At 35.6% G+C, this 23,286-nt stretch overlaps 2 protein-coding genes across 4 annotated transcripts in view; one reads left to right on the top strand and one right to left on the bottom strand.

The window, feature by feature from the left end:
* LOC136810975 (interaptin-like) overlaps nt 1-14,150 on the bottom strand; it is a 41,155-nt gene extending 27,005 nt beyond the window's left edge. The window contains exons 1-10 of one of the 2 annotated variants that reach the window (XM_067067570.1): nt 14,017-14,150; nt 13,436-13,534; nt 9,432-9,605; nt 5,350-5,472; nt 3,667-3,810; nt 3,011-3,178; nt 2,439-2,533; nt 2,098-2,264; nt 1,103-1,338; nt 1-168 (exon numbers count right to left, since the gene is read on the bottom strand). In XM_067067570.1, the coding sequence (XP_066923671.1) occupies nt 1-168; nt 1,103-1,338; nt 2,098-2,264; nt 2,439-2,533; nt 3,011-3,178; nt 3,667-3,810; nt 5,350-5,472; nt 9,432-9,605; nt 13,436-13,534; nt 14,017-14,085 (1,443 nt within the window). In that variant the 5' untranslated portion in view covers nt 14,086-14,150. Of the gene's footprint in view, nt 169-1,102; nt 1,339-2,097; nt 2,265-2,438; nt 2,534-3,010; nt 3,179-3,666; nt 3,811-5,349; nt 5,473-6,225; nt 6,391-9,431; nt 9,606-13,435; nt 13,535-14,016 lie in introns of those variants that run through there. The other variant, XM_067067571.1, reaches the window with a different exon arrangement.
* The window catches only part of LOC136810989 (dynein intermediate chain 2, ciliary-like), a 285,291-nt gene that overhangs the window by 235,720 nt on the left and 26,285 nt on the right, over nt 1-23,286 (top strand). The window contains exon 1 of one of the 2 annotated variants that reach the window (XM_067067596.1): nt 19,945-19,974. The exons of the other annotated variant lie outside the window; for it this stretch is intronic. Within the exon in view, the coding sequence (XP_066923697.1) occupies nt 19,960-19,974 (15 nt within the window). The 5' untranslated portion in view covers nt 19,945-19,959. Of the gene's footprint in view, nt 1-19,944; nt 19,975-23,286 lie in introns of those variants that run through there. 2 annotated transcript variants of the gene reach the window in all.

Genomic DNA, 23,286 nt, shown 5'->3' with positions numbered 1-23,286 from the left:
CTTAGTTTGAAGGGTTTTTATTGTTGTATCTTGTTTTGAAAATTTCGTTTTTCGTTCATTCAAATCGTTTTGCAAGTCGTCTCTGCTTTGTAAAGTCTCGTCTAGCTCGGAAACCAGCCGCTCGTTTTCCTGATGGAAAGTGTGTAGTTCCTTCTCTAGCTCTTTGACCTGTGAAAAGGAAACACGAGATTATACTTGTCGGGACTTCTTTCAATTCATAATTTGATTAATTCTACCTAAGAACGATTTTCTTTAACCGATTGAATGTCAATAGCATTATATGGATAGGCCTTTCGATTCACGATCACGGGGTCAACAGCCTGCCATCTATGAAACTTTGGAGGGAGCGAGTATTCGAACCGGGGACACCTGGTTTCAGGCACTGTCACCCTAAACACCCGGCCATCACTCTATGTTCGTCCGATAGGTCAAGACCTAGGGGCGCACCGACCAATGCCGCCTTAATTCATTCACGAGTCACATTTTTTTACAAGTCGAGAGTGACAAGATAAAGTGATTCTTTCTACTAAGTTCTTCAGACTTCCGCTAAAATTTTCAATCAAACTAATCAAGCTTTAACCTAATTCCGTTCGATCGAGATTTGGCTACTGACCATAATCGAATATATTAAAAGCTAAGTGATTTAAAAGTTAACGCATGATAATACAGTGGACTCTCCTTAATTCGAACTTTTATAATTCGACACTGACAAGGTCAAAGTCTGACACTGATTCAAAATCAAGCCCTTTATTGCCATTGTGTTAACTTCTTTTATTTGTTTTTCAAATAGGGCAAACTTATACTTTCAGCTCGAGAAGAAATTTGGTCGTCTCCATAAAAAAGCCTAACATTGATTTATAATCAGGCATCCCTTAAGTGGATAAATTTTCGCATGGATTAATTTTCGCGATTTTCGCGAATTTTGGCCATTTTCGCGAAATTTAGTCCACGCGAAAATTTTAAAGACCCTTGATTCGCGAAATTTAATCCACGCGAAATCTTTAAATTCTCGTCTCGCGAAGATTCGTACACGCGAAAATTTATCCACTTAAGGTAACTCGTGTTAACTTTGTTAATCGTTTTCCAAACACTGCTAACTTACTTTCAACTCAAGAGTGAACACGTGGTCATCTCCATCAACATTCGAACGTTCTTTCTGTTTCAGTAATTCTTGTAATTTCTTTACACGTTCGATCTCTTTGTTCAGTCGATCACTCTCATTCTCAAGATCTTGTTTGAGGCGTACAATTTCAGCATCTTTGACGGCTATCTGTCGTTTCGTACGCTCGTGTTCTGCTTCGGTCACGTGAAGTTCGTCTGTAACTCTCGTCAAATCCTCTGTAAGGCAGAAAGGTGTAAACAATTATGAGACTATTTTGTGTATTTGTGTAAACTCCCTCCCTATCTTTAAAATGCTTCAAACTGTCTGCGTAACCGTAAATAGCCCTAATAACGTATTTCAACAAGTTGGATGCAGGATACAGGATTCAGGCAGGAGCTGGTAAAAATGTGCCGTGAGTTACCCTGAGCCGATTAGTTTCCATCTTCTATGAATATATATGCTCATACCCCTCTGCAAACTAAGTAAAGCCTGTCTCAATGCGATAGAGTTTTCACCGTGAGCCGACTTTTAAATGGTACTGTAGACCCTGTGTGGATGAAGTTCACCCATTTTCAGTCTTTGAAAGTCTAAAAATCACAAGGACTAAAGCCACAAGGACTGCTAGCAAGCCTTTGGGTGTCTTCTGCCAAATAACCACTTGTGGTTCATTTGGGGAATTTCCCAAATGTAAAAAGGCTTATCTTGGCACTATTGAGGAATTTTTGAAAAGTCTACAGGCCTTTTGTCCATGATTGTACAGTAGACTCTCGTATATTCGAATTTCTACTATTCGAATTTTCCTATAATTCGAACTTATTCCTATTCCTCGTAAAGGGGAAACCCTCATGAAATACTTTCTATAACTCGAACCTCTCTGTAATTCGAACAAATAAGATTCCCCTATCGAGATCGAATTAGCGAAGGTCAACTGTATTTCGAAGAATTTTATTTTTATTAAAAGACTCGTAAATATATTTCAAACCTTCAAAAATTACCTTCAGTCACATTAAGCTTAGCAGTCTGTTTACTTAATGTTTCACGAGATTTTTTCAATTTCGCTTTGATGTCATCGATTCCTTCTTTGGAGGATTCACTTTCATCGTGTAATGATTGCATTTGAAGGTGCTTCTCTTTCTGTTCTTTTAACAAAGTATCGATTTGACTAAAGGAGAAAAGAGGTGAAACGAGTGAGTAGCCTATACTAGACGCCACGGCATTTTTTCTCCATGCAGTAACGTCTATATTCCACTTGCGACTTTTTCAATTGTTCGGAGCACAAGTTTTCGGGATCCGAAATTTTTTTTTTTAAATAACTCACTGCCAATTATGCACGTACCCTTTTAGAATACCAATAGAATCGTCTTTTTCTTGTAGTTGTTTTGTATTCTTCTCATTTTTTGTCTTTTCGCTTCTCAGCTCACGCTGAAGTTCCTGCAACATTGAATGGATGAATGGATAAATGAAAATACTAAGTGGTCAAACCTAAGTTGTTCGTGTCAAATATAATTCCAAATTCACACAAAGATTTATAGCTATGCTTCTTCAAATTCTACAGAATAGGACAGAAATTCAAGGTGAAAAAGGCTCTTTTTTGAATTCTTTCTGTCTCGACAGACGGAAGAATCTTGATCAAGATATTCATAAAAATTTTCACGGAGAATTGTAGGTGTTTGTTGGCAAAGATTCGTCCATTTTTTTCTGAGTGAAGAGTCTAAAAAGCCTCTTTTTACATTTTGCGCCCACTTACGCTTGGCGGAATAAATCTGAACCAAGCTGACAAGTGCCAACACGTATGTATGTGCGCATTGACCTCAGTTTGATAGAGAACTACTAAACTGAGGACTGAAGTGTTGTCCAAACAACGTCCATCTAAGATCCATAACAAATGAAGATATCAGTAAAATATACCTTATATTCCTCATCTGAATGAGTAAACCCAATGTTATTGTGTTTCAACCGGTTGAATATACGCTTGTATTCTTTGAAAAGATCAGCCAGCACTTGTTTGCCTGATGACTCATTTTCAACTTCAATCCCTTCTTTGGATAAAGCTTCCACGATCGCTGGTAAGTCGTCCTAAAGAAAAATATGAGACATTTGAGTGACCGTAGTGCAAAGGTAAAATATTCGGCTACGGTGTGCAATGTTTTTGCTTCAATCCCTGGCTTGAGGCTAATCAATATCAAATTTTAATTGAAATTCTAGAGAGAGAACAGGATGAAGGATCAAGAGAAGGTGGAGCAATCAGTCAGCCAGCCAGCCACAAAAATTAATCCTTATGGTGACAATAAACCATGAAATGAACTTCAGACTCATTTGATAAAACGATAATTGTTATGTCATACTTATCAGTTCGTATAATTTACAATAAATCCTCTACTTCTAATTTCTCGCTTATTTTCTACCATATCTGAATTAGTTCAAGTTGTCTTCTAGCATCATGTTTCGCTATTTTGATCTCAATCGCTATATCGCTATATTAAAGCTACCTAGCCGGCCTACAGGCTTCTAATCAACTGTAAAAAATATTAAGGCGTGTCATAAAATAAGAATTATTTTCTTACCTTTAAATTTTCAACATCAGAGAGCGTATTATTTTTGTCAGTGGTTGTCGTGTTATTTTGTCTTCTTGAATACAGTTCTTCCAATGATTGTTTTAATTTCTTGCTTTCTTCTTCCGCACTACGCATGTCCCGTTTATAAGACGCCTGGAAATTGAAAAAAATAATTAAAAAGAGTGTAACTCGTCAACAATTACCTACCGTTCTTGATCGCTCAGAACTTCACCTTATCAGTAGTTAGATAATTCGTCGGCAAAAAGTGACGGAAAAAGTCGGATTGATGACGTATATTTTACCGACAAATATTTTCTGCTGACGAATTTTTTCACCGATGAATTTTCTACCGATAGGATGAATAATTATGAACTTGACTCGTTTTTCATTCTTTGAACCCATTTGGGTAGACACTCAGGTAAGATGCAGTTGGATGGAAATTACGGAAAAGGGCCCCTGAACTGGTACAACTTGTACCCAATACTCAAAAAGTGCAAAACTAAAGTTACAAAAAGTATTTTTTTTTAATCGTCACAGCGTTATTGATACAGCACATAGAAAATAAATTACAGACCAAAACCTGTTAAAATCGAAATAAAAAAATTGAAGACTACCCTTGAATTAAGTGTGGAGACAACCAACCATACCATGATTCGTAAATTCTACGTAGTAATTTGATGAAGTGATTCGAGACAAATATTCTCGTTGATCGATTTTCGGTTCTCATAGAGTGGTTTATCCTTTTTAAATATACAGCTTCAAGCTCATTTTCACAAAAATAAAGTGTTTTCATTCAAAAAATTTTGAGAGAAAAATTAACACATTTTGGCTCACAAAGACAGAAGAAATGAAAAGTGATAATTGTGTTTTTTATAATGATTTAGCTGTTAATGTGCTTTGAAATCAATCAGAGTTTCTTTTTTCTTTTTTATTAATTGTCGATGATTTCGATCTTGTTTTCAAGGTCACTCGATGTCTCACTGTATGATAAAATATCTCTTTAACTTGAACCTCTATTACTCGAATGTTTCCTTAACTCGAAAAAGATCCCTTCAGTCTTATAAACCTTACTCAATAACTCGAAATGTCCTTAACTCGAACAAATTTGTGTTCCCCGTGCGTGTTTGAGTCACGGAGACTCCACTGTATAATTAAAACAACTGTCGAACGTGCTAACCGCACTGGGCTCAACTTCAGTGTTTTTAAATCATTCGTAGGCCCAATTGTAAAATTGTAGCCAATTTCAACTAAAAACTCATGACCACGCCCTTAAAATGGAAATTTTAAAATAATGAAAAACCACCCACAGAGATTCGCCCAAGGATCAAGTGTGCCAAATTTCAGCCTTATCTGACCATTTTTGAAGTCTCCAACCTGCCCCAAAGTTTTAGCCTCGTTTTGGCGAAAACTCGTGACCACGCCCTTAAAAATGAAACTTTTTAAAAAATGAAAAAATTGCTCCCAGATATACACCCAAAGAACAAGTGTGCTAAATTTCAGCCAAATTCGACCATTTTTGACGTTTCCAGCCTGCCCCAAAGTTTTCGGACAGACATACATACATACATACATTACATTGTCAGATTCTACAATCATGGACGAAAATTGTGAGACAACCCTCCTCCCCCCCCCTCATGATTGTAGCTCAACTGAAGTTGAGAATATCGCAAAAGTTATAAGACTGAAAATTACCTTGATATTGGCAAGTTCATCAAGATAATCTTTCTGTGCATGCTCAGTATCGGATGCTGTCAACTGGCGAAGTTCTTTGATCTTCTCCAACGCTTGTTCGTATTTACCATATAAACGGGTGTACTAAAACATGAAAATTGACATTAGGTAAAACTTGGTCGGGTAAAACTTTTCACCGGATAAAATTAAAGTTAACGCCGAAAATTTCTTCACTTATGTGAAAGAAAGGTTTTCAGCAGGGAAAGCTTCACGTACCGCTATCAGTGTTATAATTATATGCCGCCATCAGTAAGAAAGGAAAAGCCGATCATACGCAGGAAACGAGGTTGTGACGAAATTTTTAGGCAAGTGACAATCAATCAACCTCGTCCCCATGAATTCCAGCTGTTTGTTACGTTACTGCCAGCGCCGTTGACTAACGGACACCACCGAATATTCCACATTCGTTATTTTTTATCTATGTGCCGCTTAGGGTACTATGAAGTCAATTGCTCTTTTCACTTCAGAACATTCAAACAAGCGCACTGAAATGGACATGGCATCAGTATTTACATTGTATTTCAAAACCCTATCAAACATATAGTTTAAAACTTTAAAAAACTTACAAACTAAGTCGTGAATAGACGATACCTGACGAACCCCAGACATAAAGAGACTTTATAGAGCTTTAAGATGGAATCTTCATAGCGCCTAAGATCTTTATAGCCGGTGGAATATATAGACTGTACCTGACAAAACCCTGACAGATACCTTCTTAGAACGTAGGAGCCTTTTACCCATTTAAGACTGTACCGAAGAAACCCGGACATTAGAGCTTTTAGATATACAACTTTATAGCTTAGGATCTTCATAGCCGTTAGAATATATAGATTGTACCTGACAAAACCAGAATTTCATGAACAGTTCTTCCCTTGCAATTGTGAAAAACTCAACATCACCACATCGAGCAATATTACCATAAATCGCTATCTTACTGCCAATATCTTGTGAATATTTTTTTAATTTATACATAGTGGTCATGATTTAAGTTTTTTTTTGCTTTTGACGAGATAAAGAACGTCCGAACATAAATAAATCAATCGAACTAAATCCAACCTGTCATAGCTTCTGATGATTGACTGAAGACGACATGGTAAAACAGCAATTTTACCGTCCTCGATTTTGCAGGTCAAAACTACGGGTTATTCCTTCAGTCACCCCACCGTAATCAACAGTGCCATTATATAAACTCGCTAATACTCAAAATTCTAGCCTGATCGTCAAAATAATTCAGCCCCTAGCCCAACAGTTTACTCTCACTGAATGATAGCAGTTTGAAATAGCGAGCGAGTTAAGTGTATAGAAACTAGAAGCAAATTTGACTTTAGGAATCTTTTGATCCAATCATTTTTAAATATATATATAATATATATAATGATGAACGAATGAACAGAAAAAAAAACTCAAAAAGTTTAGCCACTTGATGACATCCAAATGTGCCTCAAGAACTTCTTATTTTTCATCACCACCAGATGAGACAGAAAGAATTATAAATGGGTATACTAAAATGACGAGAGATATCGACTATTTTAATAAAGCTTGGTTTCTATAAATAAAACTAGAAACAGGACACTAAAGCAAAAACAAGTTTCATTTCTTGTTATACGTATAACACAAAATATTTTTTTCTTCACCACATGTCCTCATAATGATTATATGAAATAACATTGAAGATTCTCTATATCTTCATTGTTTACACAAGCCAAATTTCCCTGCAGACCGCTGCAGTTTTAACAAAACATAATTCTAAAACTTTAACACCCCTGTTTCACAGCCCCGGTAAAACTTTTTCCCACCAGCAGGGATAAAATTTTCCATCGTAATCCCAATGGGGATAGAGATTCTATTGTTCCAAGCTTAAAAAACCCAGAGGGGTGGTTTTGGAGTGCAATTTTTTCATGATGAAATTTGGATGAAATTTGAACGAAATTTCCCAGGAGGGCTGGAATTTTGGCCAAATTTTCCAGTGGCGCTGGGCTCCCAGCGGTTCTGTGATATAGGACTGATATAAATCAATACATAATGAAGCTGTTTGCTGATCTTGCAAAATCAGATGCAATTTACTCACCATGCAAAATGTAGACCATTTGTTTCGTCTACATCCAGGCTTTCAGCTAACGTGGCGCGCACTGTTTTGTTTTGATGATTCATTTATAAAACTGTACTATTTTCGCAAGCTCAGCATATTTTTCATAGCGATTACGACCTCCATTTAAGTACAACTAACTTAGTTTTAAAGCACAGCACATAAACAATATCAGTAAAAAAAGATCAGCTAAAACCGAAGCAAAAACTAGCAAGCAGAAATGGAAAATCTAAAGAAAAGAGATTGGAAACAAGACGAATATCCCTGAATACAGACTTGGCTTCAAATATAGTTGAACGTGCGCAACGCACTGGGCTCAACTCCAGTGTCTTCAAATTCTTCATAGGCCCAATTGTAGACCCCCAGATATTAACCCAATGAACAAGTGTGCCAAATTTCAGCCAAATCCGACAATTTTTGAAGTCTCCGGGCTGCCCCAAAGTTTTAGCCTCGTTTTGGCGAAAAACTCGTCCCCAGGCCCCAAAAATCAACAGATATTCACCCAAGGAACAAGTGTGCCAAATTTCAGCCAAAATCCAAGCATTTTTGAAGTCTCCAGGCTGCCCTAAAGTTTTTGTGACAGACAGACACACACACAGACACACAGACATTGTCAGATTGTAGCTCAACTGAAGTTGAGAATATTCCCTGTAACAGACAAATTAAAGCTCAGCAAATAAGCATACCCAGCAAAATAAAAACAGCTAACTAAGCATAGTTTTTCCAGTAGGAAAGGAAAAATCTTAAGAAAAGAAACACGAAAAAAGTTGAAAATAATAATATTTAAAGTGAATCGCGATTCATGACTCAAATTTAAAGATTGATGAAGATATACATGAAACAAACACAGGAAAATCCAAATGGAATGCACCATTAAATAAATGATACCTAAATACATTCAACAGCTAACAAATATGCACGTTTTTTATAAGAACGTCAATGCTCTCTCAGCGGTCTTTTAAGCTTAAAAATGTTCTGAAAGTGTTCTTATTTTCCAGTCTTTTATCGTTTATTATTTTAGTTCTTAAGAAATTACTTTTTGTATAATCTGCAAAGCCTTGAAATGTTCTTATAATGTTCTGAGATTTCTGGCCTTCAAATCTTTTGTTCTTAAAATCTTATATACTTTGATCTTATATTCAAAACGTGTTCGGATATAAAGATGTTCCTACCAATCTGAGCACAGCAGTCTTTTATATTCATATGTCAAAGGGCTTGTTTTCAGATAAATTTTTTTACCGATTCGGATATTTTCGCGGGTTGGGAGATAAGGTTCAACATTCTAGCATGCTAGGTGAACGAAAGAATGCAGGAAATTCCTCTTTTTAAGAAAAACTTCTGAACTCCCTTCCCAATCCCACTTTAGAAAGGGGGGAGGGGGAGGTGTTCGAACCATGGTTCATGTATGTATTGCGTGTATCATCCGTCTTAATAAGTAAGGAAGAGTGCGACAGAGGTCACAGGCGACACAACTCTTCACAACTCATTAGCTATCTACCCAAAAGGTAGGGGAGAGCATCACTCTTTCTCTGGGTAATAGCTGAGTGTCAAGCAGAGAGGCATCAAGTACCGTTTTGTACAGAGTACAAAGTCTTCAAAACTAGAAAATTGGAGAAGGATTTGAACTAGTGACGTGATTGCACGAGACAGCCGCCTCCCAGCGGAGCCCTTTTGCTATGAGGCACAAAAAATTAAAGGGCGCAAAAAAGACTTTTCAGGTCAAATAATCGACATTTGAAACACAACACCAACAAATGGCGACCCTTGTCAGTTCATATATCATTTTCGCTTACTATGCTCGCAGATTTTTACTTAGAAAACTTTTTAAAGCGGTTCAGAATGTTAAAGACAAAATATCTCTCAAAAAGGCGCAATGATCTACAACATGGCCATCCAGAAACTTTTTCGCATCACCCTACTGACTGGAAACTACAAAAAACATATCTGGAATAAATACCTTCGATTCTTCATCTGTAGTCTGATTATTAAAATCTTGTAGCCGTCTTTCAATTTGATTCTTTACTTTGGTTAGGTCAATCAATTTATGCACAGTTGACAGTTTTTCACGTCTCTCATTTAAACGGTCGTGCTCGCTGTTGTCCAAGATTTGACGCACTCTAACCAGCTCTTTCTAGAAATTGAATAAAATGTACATTATGAAAATGAGTAGCTTTCAAAGAACTTTGTATTTTTAAAACGTTTCGTAGAAACTATTAGATTTGTGAAAATGAAAAATCATAAGTGAAATTATAAGTTTATAATTAAAGGATTTGTTTTTAAATAAGGGTGATATCGATTGCTTACGCATCAATTTTTCACGAGCTTTTTCACATTGGATTGACACGGATGTGGAGCAAGATTGGTCAGAAAAAGAAAACAAAAACGTTTTTTTGCTTATTAGCATATTATAACAATAAGGGAACACTGTCCTGATATGAAACATGTGTCTAATATGAAACGGGAACACTTATGTAAAAATAAAACCTTTAATATTATGTTATTTAAAAAAAAAAAAATTTTCACCATTATTATACCGGGTGCACCAAAAACTAGCCGTATTGTATAAGGGTTGCGAAGCGATCCAAACTCCACCTCAATTCGCAAGTTGCTAGCAAAATAAGAGACACTCTAAAAAAATCCCTCTAATAAAGCCGCTATAGAGACAGGGTCGTAAGAGCCTTAATGCCCCAGCCCAAACACATCACATAATCCACGGCGGCACAACACCCGCCGCTGCCCCGCACATCGCTCTTTTGTTTTCCTTCTAGTTATACTAGTGTAAATGGTGCCTTAATAAAATCGAACGATCGAACATTTTTATTTGAATCACGAATCGATCGTCTGTCGAAATCATCACAAAACATAAAAATAAAACAAAAACAAAAATGTTCAAAGATGGCTTGTTGGTTCTTCGGCAGTTTTGATTTATTTCTTGACAAATTCGACAAATTTGATTACCTCCGTACTTCTTTATCATAGAATATCCACTTGGTTTTGCAAGGTAAGTTTCGTTCACTAAAAAGAGCACTCCTCCCGCCCGTGCGACTTGCAAAAACCGCTCATTGATTGACCTTATTTGATACTTGATACTTGCTGTTAAAAGTCAAGGGATGATGAAGATCCTTTCTGTCACCGTTCAAACTAATTTTTTCCATTTAACAGCAAAATAAAAACCGAAGAACCACTGCTTTAGATTGCTTAGATGCGTGTAGACGATGCTATCGTCCGTTTAAAGTAAATGCGAGAAAGAGTTAGGGCGTCAGGGCGGTTTACGGGAAAAAAGTGGCGGTAGAGTTTCGAAGTAAACATCTCCGCCACTGCTTACTCCACCCGAATTTATCACGCCTCTCCTAAACTTTTCCCTTTTTAGTGATCTTGTGTAGACGATAGGATCGTCTAAGATGCGTGCCGCCCGCGCGGCAATTTGATCAACTTCAGATTCCGTGTTTCGGCTTCCGGTAATTTTGTTGCTGCTCACTGCTAGGGTACACCATTTTAAAACGGCATTTTTCGCAGTCCTAGCTACCAAACCGAGAAAGTTTACGTGGCTTCAAGCCAAACCATTCAAGGTCATTTTGATAAAATCATCGGTTTGAAGATGTGATTTATATAGCAAATTTTATAGCAAATTTTCGCTTGGGATAGAAGTTAAAGGTACGTGCACAATATAGCAAAACTGCTTCGCTCATAAATTCGCTTCGCAAAAAGTAAACAGGTTTGTCGAGATATTCTGAGCTTCAGGATTTAAATTTTTTGTTCATTCTTTTATTATCGTATAGAGGATGCTCTAACTTGAATTTTGAGCTATCATACATTAGATTTGAAAAGGTAATTCGAAAATTATTTGAAAAAAACGGACTTTTTTTTATGTCGAAATTTCAAATAATCATCAAAAACAGCGATCAAACCTTTCTCTCGACATTTACCTTCTTTACACATAAAAATACCGAAAAATGCAACTGTGTTCATCAAAACTCGTTACGGAATTTAAGAATATGGTAAAACAAGCTATTCCCATGTGGGATAATATTTTTGGAAAAGCTGAAAAAAAGTTTTTGAAATCTCCAAGAGAGGTTTTGATGTTATGTGTGTGCTATGTGAGAAAACTTTTGAAAAATTAGATCACCATTCCTCCACTTTTTGCTCAAAGAATTTGGGTCTGTATTGAGTTTGCTGGTGTTGGAAATGTTCATGACGTGCAAATAAGACGGACAAACTGTTGGCAAAATATAAATAAGAAAAAAAAAAGATAAAAAAACCCCAATAAAATTGTGTTTTTGTCATTTCGTCTTATTTATAGCGTGATTGCTGTTTATGTTTTTTTGAAATTTCGACATGGAAAAAAAGTCAGTTTTTCTTAAATAACTTTCGAACTACTTTCTCAAATTTAATGTATGATATCTCAAAATTTAAGTTAGAGCATCCTCTATGCGATCAAAAAAGAATGAACAAGCTAGATGCTGAATGGACCTACCTGATGATGAAAGTTAGATAGCAATGCGAGGAGAAAAAAATCAGTCAGAAAATATATCGTTTAGCGAAAATGCATAACGCAATAAATTCATCAATTGATTGTTGATGGGGGGAGAGGGAAGGGTTGTAGGGAAAAATTAATAGAAAGTTCTGGTCGCAAAAATCAGTTTTATTGACAATTGAATCATGCTTGATGGTGAGCATTGTTATCAATAATGTTTTTGTGTGAAGAACATAGAAATACAAGGAAAACATATAATGAAAATCTGCAAAGAGGGCGATTTCCGGCATTTTCAACCGGAAAAAAATTTTTCTCAAAAATCGAACTCGACCATGTTTTGAGCATTGCAAATACGCATCTTTCTGCAAAAAATCAGAAAAAGCTAAAGATGAAAATTCGAGAAAATGTAAAAAAAAACGGTTTTCCGGCATATTTCTGGCATTTTCGGCCGGGAAAAAATATTTTTCGGAAATCGGGCTCCATCACATTTTAGGTATTGTCATTTTGCATCAGTGTGCAAAATTTCATGAAAAAATATAAAGTACAGCTCGAGAAATTCAAGAAATACCGTTTTTCCGGCGAAAATAGGTTGTTCCGGCGATTTTTAGAAAGTTCCGGCTTCAAAAATCACTTTTATTGACAATTAAACCATGCTTGATGGTGGGCATTGCTACAAATAATGTTTTTGTGTGAAAAAACAACGAAATATAAGGAAAAAGTCCAATGAAAATCTGCAAAAAACGGCGATTTCCGGGATATTTCCGGCATTTTCAGCCGGAATAGAATTTTCTCAAAAATCGGACTAATCCATGTTTTAGGCATTGCTAATACGCATCTTTGTGCAAAAAATCAGAAAAAACTAATGATGAAATCTCGAGAAAATGCCAAAAAACCGGTTTTTCCGGCATATTTCCGGCATTTTCGGCCGGAAATGAATTTTTTTCGAAAATCGGGCTCCGTCACATTTTGGGCATTACCATTTTGCATCTTTGTGCAAAAAATTAGGAAAAACTAATGAGCCAATCCCGAGAAAAGCTAGTAACGAACGGACGAACGAACGGACGAACGAACGGACGAACAGAGGTTAATTTATAGGACCTACAGCCCACCGGGGTAGGTCCAACAAAGAATATAAATACTAAAGCTCACAATATCTCGACAAACCTGTATACTTTTTTTTGGTGCACCCGGTATAACATAGGCTCGTATAAAGCCTGTCTCTATATTTTATATACAAACTTTAAATTAACAAGATAGAGAGATTGAGAATAAATGATAAACACAGTACTACGTCTAACAATCCTAAAGTTGGCAATAAAGAAACAAAAAATCGCAAAATTTCGGATAGTGCTGTGGTACAGCCATTTCAAAATTTCAAAAAAGTTAAAACCAAGCTGGCAGATAAGTAGGAAGAGGAGTCTATTGTTTGTCTACATGCTTAAAATTTTTAAATTTTTGAAAGTAGGTTAAATAATGAATAAACATACCATAGAATTTGATACTTGATTGATTCGCCATGCATTTTCATCCTCAAGCTGTAACAGTTTGATATCGTCAGCTTTGAGCGTCTTGATTGTAGCTGTCCTCTTCAAAGAAAAAAGCGATACATACCTGTACATACTATGTTTTTCTTTAATAAAAATATAATTTCACTTGATTATTGAATCGTTATGACACAGTGGTTATCAAACTTGAGCTTCATCTCCCAGGAAAAGGCAATGATGTCAGAACCATTAAACCACAAGGGACGTTTATTCAAAAATTACAGATTTCCCTAAGAATGGCAAAATTTCCCAATAGAATCAAAAAATTACTTTTACATATAGAAAATCTTCTGAGATGTCATAATATCTAAGGTCTGGTCTAGACAGTCCAATATAAATAACCCTGCCTTTAGCTACTTGTGAATAAAAGTGCAGAAATAAAGTTAATACACTGGCCTTCTTTGACTTCAATGTAATGACTTCTTTTAATATTTTCAAACAAAGCTTTCAACTGCCAAGTTTTTGCCTACAAATAAAATATGTGGCGCAAAAATTGGGCCTCCTTAACCAGAGCTACACTATACCTCTTTAGTTTTTCTTGGTGATATCAATGAACCATAATCACTTTGACTTTCTTCATCATCGAATGCCATTTTTTTAGTTCGTTTTGTGTGTTTTTTTTAATTTACATTACATACATAATGAAGGGTATGAATTTTTTTCTAAAAATATAAAAGTTTTGAAAGTTTTAGGCCAATTATATATAAATAGAAAAACTTGATCATAACAAAGCATCGGAAAGTCAAAAAAACTGGGTTTCTAATAAAGTTTACCTAAATAGAAAGTTAGATATTACAAAAGTCTAAGTGTTGTGATTAGTGTTAGACTGTTAAACTCAATGAGATGTTTTGAAGGCTGGGAATTGGTCCTGATTGTGCGTATTTTAAAGTTTCAAAAAAATCTGGTTGCAAAGTTATGACCAAAATTGCACTGTCATGGGGTGTGTATTTGCAATAGCTTTTCAATATCCTGTTTAAGTTTAACAATATGCAGAATTGAGCTTAAAATTAAAAATGGAAAAAAAAGGATCAACTTCATTTCTCTTGTAAAAATGACTATCAAATATAAAAGAAAAAGACAGGCAATAGCAACCATAGCTATACTGATTTGATCTTCAACTAAAACTCTTCTCAGGCAGTAAGCCATACTAGGAAAGTCTAGATTTCAAAGAAAAAGAATAGTGCAGTCATCTAGAGGATGAGAGCTAGTTACCTGAATCAAAAGAATACAAGTGTAAAAGTGCAGTAAAAATGAGAAAAAAAAACCCACAAGTGTCACTTTTTGATAACAAAAGATTGAAAACACAAGATCTAAAGTAAAACATTTTTTAAGACATCACTCTTTTTCAATTGTTTTACTATACCACATTCTTCTCCAATGCCCTACACAATGTTCTTCAATTCCATTGTAAATTAGCCTTCCAATGTACTTGAATAGAAATTTATTAGCTTTCAAAATCTGGTGAGGTGTCAAAATTAGATGTTGATATTAGACCAAGTTACGGTACACTATTGAGCCACCCAGTCTGTAAATAAAAAAGCTTTAAGTGGACCCCAGGGTTAGTAAAATCATAATCCTGAAATATTAGAGGACCAGCTATGCTGAGGTGGGTGACCAGTAGATCTTTTTCTTGGATAGTTGTTCTTCAAATTAGTTTTCCAGGTTATTGGCACAGGTCAAACCTTTTCATCATTTATGGCTCAAAATTTAGGTAATTTCCGATACTTTTTGTTGATTTTTGTCAACATCAATCAATCAGAGAATTTAACTAGCCTAGTAAGGGGGGGTTTGTAGGGGTTCGAAATACCGTTTTCCCGTCAACATTTTTGCTGAATCCCGGAACCCCGAAAATTATAAAAAATTATAACACCGTCACACCGGTTTGTACAGGTTCAAATACCGGCAAAATGACAAAAAATAAGGCCAAATACCGTCACCGTCTGGTTTTAAAATACCGTTTTCCCGTCTTTTTTTTCATCAAATCCCGTAATACCGTACTAAAAAAGGGCCAATCCCGTCACACCGTAAAAGTACAAACCCCCCTATTAACCCATTTAAACTAAGTTTTAATTAATTGTCTTAGGATCTTGAGCTTGAATTGGATGTAGATGACTGATGTTGTTTTTACTGAAAGCTTAATTTCCTATAGTATAGACTAACTAAAATAAACAATTAAAAAAGTTAATTATAAGAAAAGTTTGAAATTTAAAACTGTTAAAAAGGCTTGAAATTTAAAACTGTTACTGAAACTGAAAATACACAGGAGTCATATCCTTCTCCGACACCGGACATCCGACTTCCTTAAGTCCGGTGTAGAAATTGTCCGGTGGTAAAACAAATTCTCATTTTACACCGGACTTTCGCGTGTCCGGTGTTCGTTAAGTCCGGTGCGTCGGCAGGGTCCTCATACAGTAGGGTACAAAGTCCAAATATGCGTTTCCCGTAATTTTTGTACGAAGAGTTAGGTCTATACTGGCCAAGTTATTTTTTCATGAATCTCTTTAAAAGTTTTGCCGCACATTTGTTTGCTTGTGAGTCAAGCCTGAGTAGTCAAGATATAGCAAGATATAGCGCTTTCACAGCATTAATCTTTGATATGCATTTCGGCGGGACGCTAGTGTGACTAACTACCACATAAACTGGGTTTCAATTCCAATCTGTTGCTACAGGAAACATATTCGATACAATCAAAGTATTCAATAGGATCGAAAGTAATTGAAGTGATCGCACAAATTGAAAATCGTCGAAGAAAATGCCAAGTACAGTACGGTTGGTTCGAAACGCAGGACACAGGACCCAGGAGGCAAGACACAGGACGCAGGTCAGTGCTGACAGGTCAGCTTTAATTGCTGTAAAAGACAAAGAAAATGTTTGAAAAACAATCGTAATCCTTAGAAATATCATTCTGAGTGTATTTTATTGGTCTAGAACGTTTTTAAAGGTCAAAATCTATCCACATGCTTACCACGTGCTTTTGAATTTTCGTGTATAACACGGACCTGTAATACTTGTATTATATATTACACATAAATCACGCATGTATAGTATAGTGTACAGTTATCTTTTCAATGTCATTGACATGTGACATATATGTTATACACAAAATACATGTGTTAAAAATATTTATCTCATCTTTAAACAGCCCCAACAGGAAAATCTGCATCACCTTGGGTATGATAACAAAAATTGACTAAAAAAGCGTCAAAAGTTTGTATTTTATTAATATATCAATATTTTCATTCCCTATCTCGTATTTTTGATGAAAATGACGTCACTATTTTCATATCTCTAAAACAGCTCTCTTGGAGCATTTAATGTTTTCAAAATATATAAATCTATATCTACTTGCACCATCAGCATCCTATTGAGCATGAAAAAACATTTTGTTGTAAACTGATGTACACACCTTGTATTTTGTGCTAGCGTCATCATTTACATAATTTAAATGTCATTTTGTCAATATTTAGCAGTCTGTGCCACTAACCCGATCGGGAAGATTCTTCCGAAATGGGAAGAAACTTCCCGAACGGGAAGAACTTAGGCAAATTTTTTCTTCCTGATTGGGAAGATTCTTCCTCTTTGGGAAGATGGAAAATGACTGAATCTTCGGCAAAACTGTACGATGACCGGCGAAAGTTGAAACATTTTGGAGCTGAAAAAGCATCAAATTTTAAGATTTTTCACCGAAAGAAAAATAAACTTTACCGTGGAAATTTGGTTTAATTTTGAAAAAACTGCGTTAACTTCCCAAACAGGAAGTTTCAACCCAATCAAAAAATCCTATGTAAGTAAAAAAGCGGGAAGATCTTCCCGTTTGGGAGTCAAGTTAATTTCCCGTTCGGGAAGGTTCTTCCCATTTCGGAAGAATCTTCCCGATCGGGTTAGTGGCACAGACTGTTTAGGATTGATGGCTTGTCATTTAAAAATCTTTTAAATAGCGTATTTTGTATAATATATAATTTTCCATTGCGTATAATGTTTTTAGAAACATTTTATACATTATATGATAAAAAAGATATGCAAAAAGATATTACACTCTTTCTTATCATCATTTGCTGATGATACACGTCTAATGAAAGAAATCAAAAACCATGCTGATATCATTCAGCTCCAAGATGACATGAACGCAGTCTATGAGTGGACTGGATTGAATAACATGAAATTGAATGGACTTAAATTTGAACATCTCAATTATGGTAGAAATGAAGAACTTAAAGAACTCTCCAAATACTTCTCTGATACCCAAAAGGTGATAGAGACCAAGACTACAGTCAAAGACCTTGGGATCACTTTAGATGTGGGTATGACATATGACAATCATATAGAAAATGTAATCGACAAGGTCAAAGGTATCAGTTCATGGATATATCGAACTTTCAAAACAAGGGACCCTACTGTAATGCTGACCCTATGGAAGACATTGGCAATCCCTCACATTGATTACTGTTCACAGCTATGGTCACCATCCAAGAGACACCAAATGCAACGACTAGAACAGCTTCAAAAATCATTCCTAAATAGACCTTTTCGCCTTTGAGTCCGCCATCTTGAATTGTATGCAAAAATACAGGAACGAAAATGCCGTGGTTGGATTTACTTGGAATGTATGCAAAACATATGCAAGTTTACACAAAGATTAAAAAGACAACAAAGCATCTTATAAATAAATATTATAATCATTAGAACAATAAAAGATGGAATTTCTTAATCCAAAGGAAATATTTACAGAACAACAAAAGCCTTTTAGGAATTTGTTCTTAAAGACATTGCATATTCTGTTTTCATGCCATTAAAAAATTCCACGAAGACGGAGTACACACATCAAACTTTCAAAACACGCAAACTGAAAGCAGTAATTATGACGTCACACTTTATCAATGTTTTGATTTGATCATTTGGCGGCTCTATTCCCAGGAGAATAATTTGCCGTCAGCCGAATAAGGATTGTTTTTTACCTTCGCGGGTGATTTTTCAGTTTGAGTTTCTGTCTAATGTTATGGTCTTTTGAAGTGCTTGTTCTAAGAGATGAGTGAATATAATTGTTTTTAGTTTTCAAGAGAAGCAAATTTAATCTTTTTTCTACAAGATTACACTTTAATATAATGCAAATTATGCATGTAAGTTTTTATTTAACACTTTCTTTTTGCATATGTATTGCATACTTTCTAAGGGAATTTCACCACGGCAATTCGGCCACCATAATTTTTGCATACAATTCAATATGGCGGACTCAAAGGCGAAAAGGTCTATGGAATATTCTCTTTACAAAAACTGAACTATTGGGAAAAACTTAAAACTCTAAAATTATACAGTCTGGAAAGACGTAGAGAAAGATATCAAATCATCTATACTTGGTATATCTTAGAGAAATATTCTCCAAATTTCAACCACTCTGAGAACAAAGGGGGTATCACCTGCTACGAAAACCAGAGACTCGGACGAAAATGCCACCTTAAAGAAGTAAATTCTAAACACAAAAACATTTGGAGAGGCTCACTATCTGAAGAAGGACCTAAGCTTTTCAATTCTCTCCCATTCTACATTCGTAATATCACAAACTGCACAAAATTAAATTCAAAAGACAACTTGACCTTTTTCTTTCCACACTGCCGGACGAACCACTGCTCCCGAATTATTATCCCTACAGGAGAGCGGATTCAAACAGTGTGAGAGAAATGGTGAATCATCGGATTTCCAAATTGGATGATTGAGAGACTCAAAGAACCCATCAAAAGTATCAAAAGTAAGTATATGTTACTACAATTTTCCAGTCTGTAGTTTGTATGACCTGCGCCCTGTGTCCTGTCTCCTGCGTCCTGTCTCCTGCATTTCGAACCAACCGAGTACAGTATTTGGAGTCAAGTCGTCAAGTGAGTATTTGATCACCAATAAAATTGATAGGTTATTGATTTTTTCAATCACAATCACAATCAAACCTTTGTTGTGGTATAGAAGATATCCAGGATACCTTTTAAAAACTGATTTTTTAAAGATAAAAAACAAAAAATAAAATCCAAAGCAATTTATGCCAAACAAAAGTAAAATAAAAATAAAAGATACCTGATTGGAAGAATATGAAGTGTTAGAATGTGAGAAGCAATTGTTACTGAAATGGCAGCTGCTGATTTCTTAACTTTTTTCTGTAGGGGTAATCTAAATTCTTTTGAACAATTTTAAAAGAACCAACATTTTGACTTTCGATTCCAGCGCCATTTTGTTTATACAATTTTATTCCGATCGGGAACGTTGTAATATATTACAAAGAAATTTTTCGTTCAAAAGGTAAAAATTGTTCCCGATCGGAATAAGCGTTTCCATTACCCTTGCTCCACAACAGAGTTTAGCTGTGTGACTTTATTTGGCTGCACACACGCACTAAACAATTTTTTTCCAATTTTGAATGTGCCGTATCCATAGTACGTTAGTCCAGTTGCAGAAAGAGTCTGTAGAAACAAAATGGCTGCCAAATGATCAACAACAAGGTAAAATAGCTATCAGATTTGCTCCAGAAAAATGATATTCTTTCAGGTATTCTTTTGACTTTATAAACTAGTACAGGTATTTTTTCTTGCCATGTTCATTTTTCTTGCCATGTTCATTTTTCTTGGAGTCTCTATACATGCTGCTAGTTTTTCATCTTTTTGTACGTCTTTTATTTGTGGTTTATTTTCAATTTTGGTGACGTGACGACGATGATCTAAACTATCGATTTGGCCTGGCGACCTTACACACGGTTACTGCAAAACACAGGTCACAGGTCACAGGTCAGCAGGATGCTCTTAGATCAGATGGCTACCTTATTTTCTCATCTGGGCATCGCTGGGCGATTCTACTCAAAGTTGTACATTGTCCTTTCCGCAACAGTTTTTGATATAGCTATTCAAGGAGACGAACTGGCAGGGGTTTTATTGGCTTAAAGCTTCTACTTTACATGTGTCCCCATGGGAAATTCAGTTTAAGTTGGCACCTGGACCGTCATTTTCAAAAATTTGAGTCCAAAGTTGAAAAAAGCCAATTTTTGGCATTTTTTCAAAAAAGTGCCCTTTGAACTGAGACTGAAATGTACCATTTATAAAGGGTTCTATCATTACAGTGACTTGATTTCATACTCTAAAGGTATGGGGAAGGTAAATTTTTATATGATTTTTTTCCTTCTTTGCTTCTAATAAAATCATAGGGTATTTACTTCAGGTTTCATTTATGGCTCCAAATTTTGTCCTTTCCGCAACACTTTTGTTGTTTGAGTCAGAAAATTGTTTCTACTGTTGCTATTCCACCCAAAACAGGTTTTTTTTAAAAGCTGTTCTATCTAGCATTGACAGAATCTTTTTTAATTTTAAAAGGATGCTGTACTTGATCTAGAATTCATACATCTTTGGATGTCAATAAGCCATGGTCCCAAAATCTGTCCTTTCCGCAACGCTAAACATTTGTACACAATTTTTTTCCATGGGGTGTCGGGGCTTGAATTCTTTATCCAGTTTGCTAGCATTCTTATAAAGAAATTATTTTTATAAGTTTGGTTTCTGAATGTTGTGTTGTCCACAAGTAATCAAGGTTCAAACATGATGTCCTTTCCGCAACACTAATGTCCTTTCCGCAACGCTTTTTTAAAACTGAATTTCTGAGTTAGTTTGGTATGTTTTTTCGATGTATTTTAGGTTTTTTGGACTACTTTTAGTTCTTCCAATGTCATTCTTTTAATTTTTAACTTTTCATGAAGACATTGCATTGCTTTCTGATTTGTAAACATTCAATTTTGAATGGAAAACGTTTGGCGTGCAGAGATTTTGTAAACAATCAAATATGAAATTTGATGTTGTGATGATAATTCATTTTCTAAAGGTTTTAGCCTAACAAAAATTGTTTCATATTTAAAAGTGTATCTTTTTCTTTAGATTAGATATAATAGTAAAATGGGTAAAACTAGCACAGAGAGATCAAGAGAAAAAAAGAGCAATTATTTATCAGAACAAAAGGCTACATGGAAAGTTAAAGGATCAAGATCGCGAAAGAAAGAATGCTGCAAACAGAAAGGCAGCTTAAGACAGAAAATCTAACGAAAATGAAGCTGTTTAGGGTTGTTAGGGTTAGGGTTAGGGTTGGCAAAGAAAAACTATAGAGCAAAACAGAAAGAGTTGAAAAGGTTGCAAACCAGAACTGATAACACTTTCCACTCCACAAAAATCTATTGTAAAGAATAAGATGAGACGCTTGAGAAGATCTTATGAAAAAAATAATACAAGCACCGGTGAACAGTCATCTTCTTCATCAAATAATGACACTCTCTTCTTCAACAAGCTCCAGTACCCAAAATGAAGCTGTGGAGCCCAAGTCCATCTCAGAAGAAGAAAGTAAAATCTAAACTGGTGCATGATGGTCTCCTAGTTGGGCTTTAACACCAAAATGAGGCAAGAGCTTGGGGTAAATCTTTTGAACGTTCATTTAACTCAGAAAAGGAAGCTTAACTGAGTTACAAGAACTAGTAAGAAAGTTTTTTCTACGAGATGATGTCTCACGTTGTGTACGGATACAAAAAAATGAAGAAAAACCCTGCAGATCCCGACGAGATCCTGTCCCTCAGATATCGTTTGTGTTCAATTTCTTCATTATTTGAGAAATTCAAGGCTGAAAACTCCAACGAGTGCAGTTTATCAATTTTTCACAAAATTGCCCTTTCAATGTGGTGAAGCCTAACCCAAACGATTGGGGAACCTGTCTTTGTGTAATGTGCTTGATCCCGAAATAAAACTTGAGGCACTAAGCAAATTCACAAAACGCACTGACATAAGATGGAATGACACTATGGATATTATCGCAATATTTATGAGCTTGTCAGAAAAGTTAAGGATCTTAACTTCAGTGTGCCTATTACATTTTCAGAATGGCAGAAAATTGAAACCACAAAGAAAAAAAAAAGAAGGTTAAAGAAAGTTAGCCGTAAAGTTCTAGTAACTTTAAGTTTCACCAAATTCAAAAAAAGACTTCTCAACGAATTGAAAATAATGCATGACCACAAGTCTCGTGTTCAGTCGCAATACAAAGCATTTAAACTTGCAAGAAAAGAGGCCCAATCTAAGTCTGACGTTATCACCATTCAGCTCGATTGGTCAGAAAAGGCCAAAATGCGACAAAGCCGTGAAGAAAAGTCAGCGTATTATCATGAAGATACAGTTTGCCTTCACCCAATGCACATATGGTTCGAAATAAGCAGATATTCTCGTTGCGCCATCAGTGATTGCACTGACCATAAAGCTCCTGCAGTCATGACAAGTATTCAACCAATTCTTGATGAACTAGTGAAGACTGGTGCTAAGAAAATAAACGTTTATTTCTGATTCGCCAACATCTCAGTACAGAACAGAACCATGTGCTGGTTATTACATTCATATTCTGAATAATAAAATTGATATTAAATGGATTTGGCTTGAAAGTGGACATGGTAAAGGTATCCCAGATGGCATTGGGGCAACAGTAAAGAAGCTCTTAAGGACATCTTATCATTCAATCCAGACCAACCAGTCTACACCGTTCACGATCTTCTTATTCTGTGTAACCTTCAAGAGTCTGTTCCCTCTAATTTTTGTCCTTTCCGCAACATTATTTGAGAACTAATTTATTTTATTTAGGAATACATAAAAATTCATACTTATGATTTTTAAGCAATTTAAAAGTGTAAAATTGAATACTAAATACTTTAAACCACGAATAATTGCTTTCTTGACAGTTTTTGAAAACAGTTGCATACTTAAAATTTCAGATTATGTCCTTTCCGCAACAGTTTGGTAAATTTT

This window comes from Clytia hemisphaerica, unplaced genomic scaffold (assembly GCF_902728285.1).
Source record: "Clytia hemisphaerica strain Z4C2 unplaced genomic scaffold, Clytia hemisphaerica genome assembly, whole genome shotgun sequence".
NCBI lineage: Eukaryota > Metazoa > Cnidaria > Hydrozoa > Leptothecata > Clytiidae > Clytia > Clytia hemisphaerica.
This window is presented reverse-complemented; position numbering and strand designations above follow the sequence as displayed.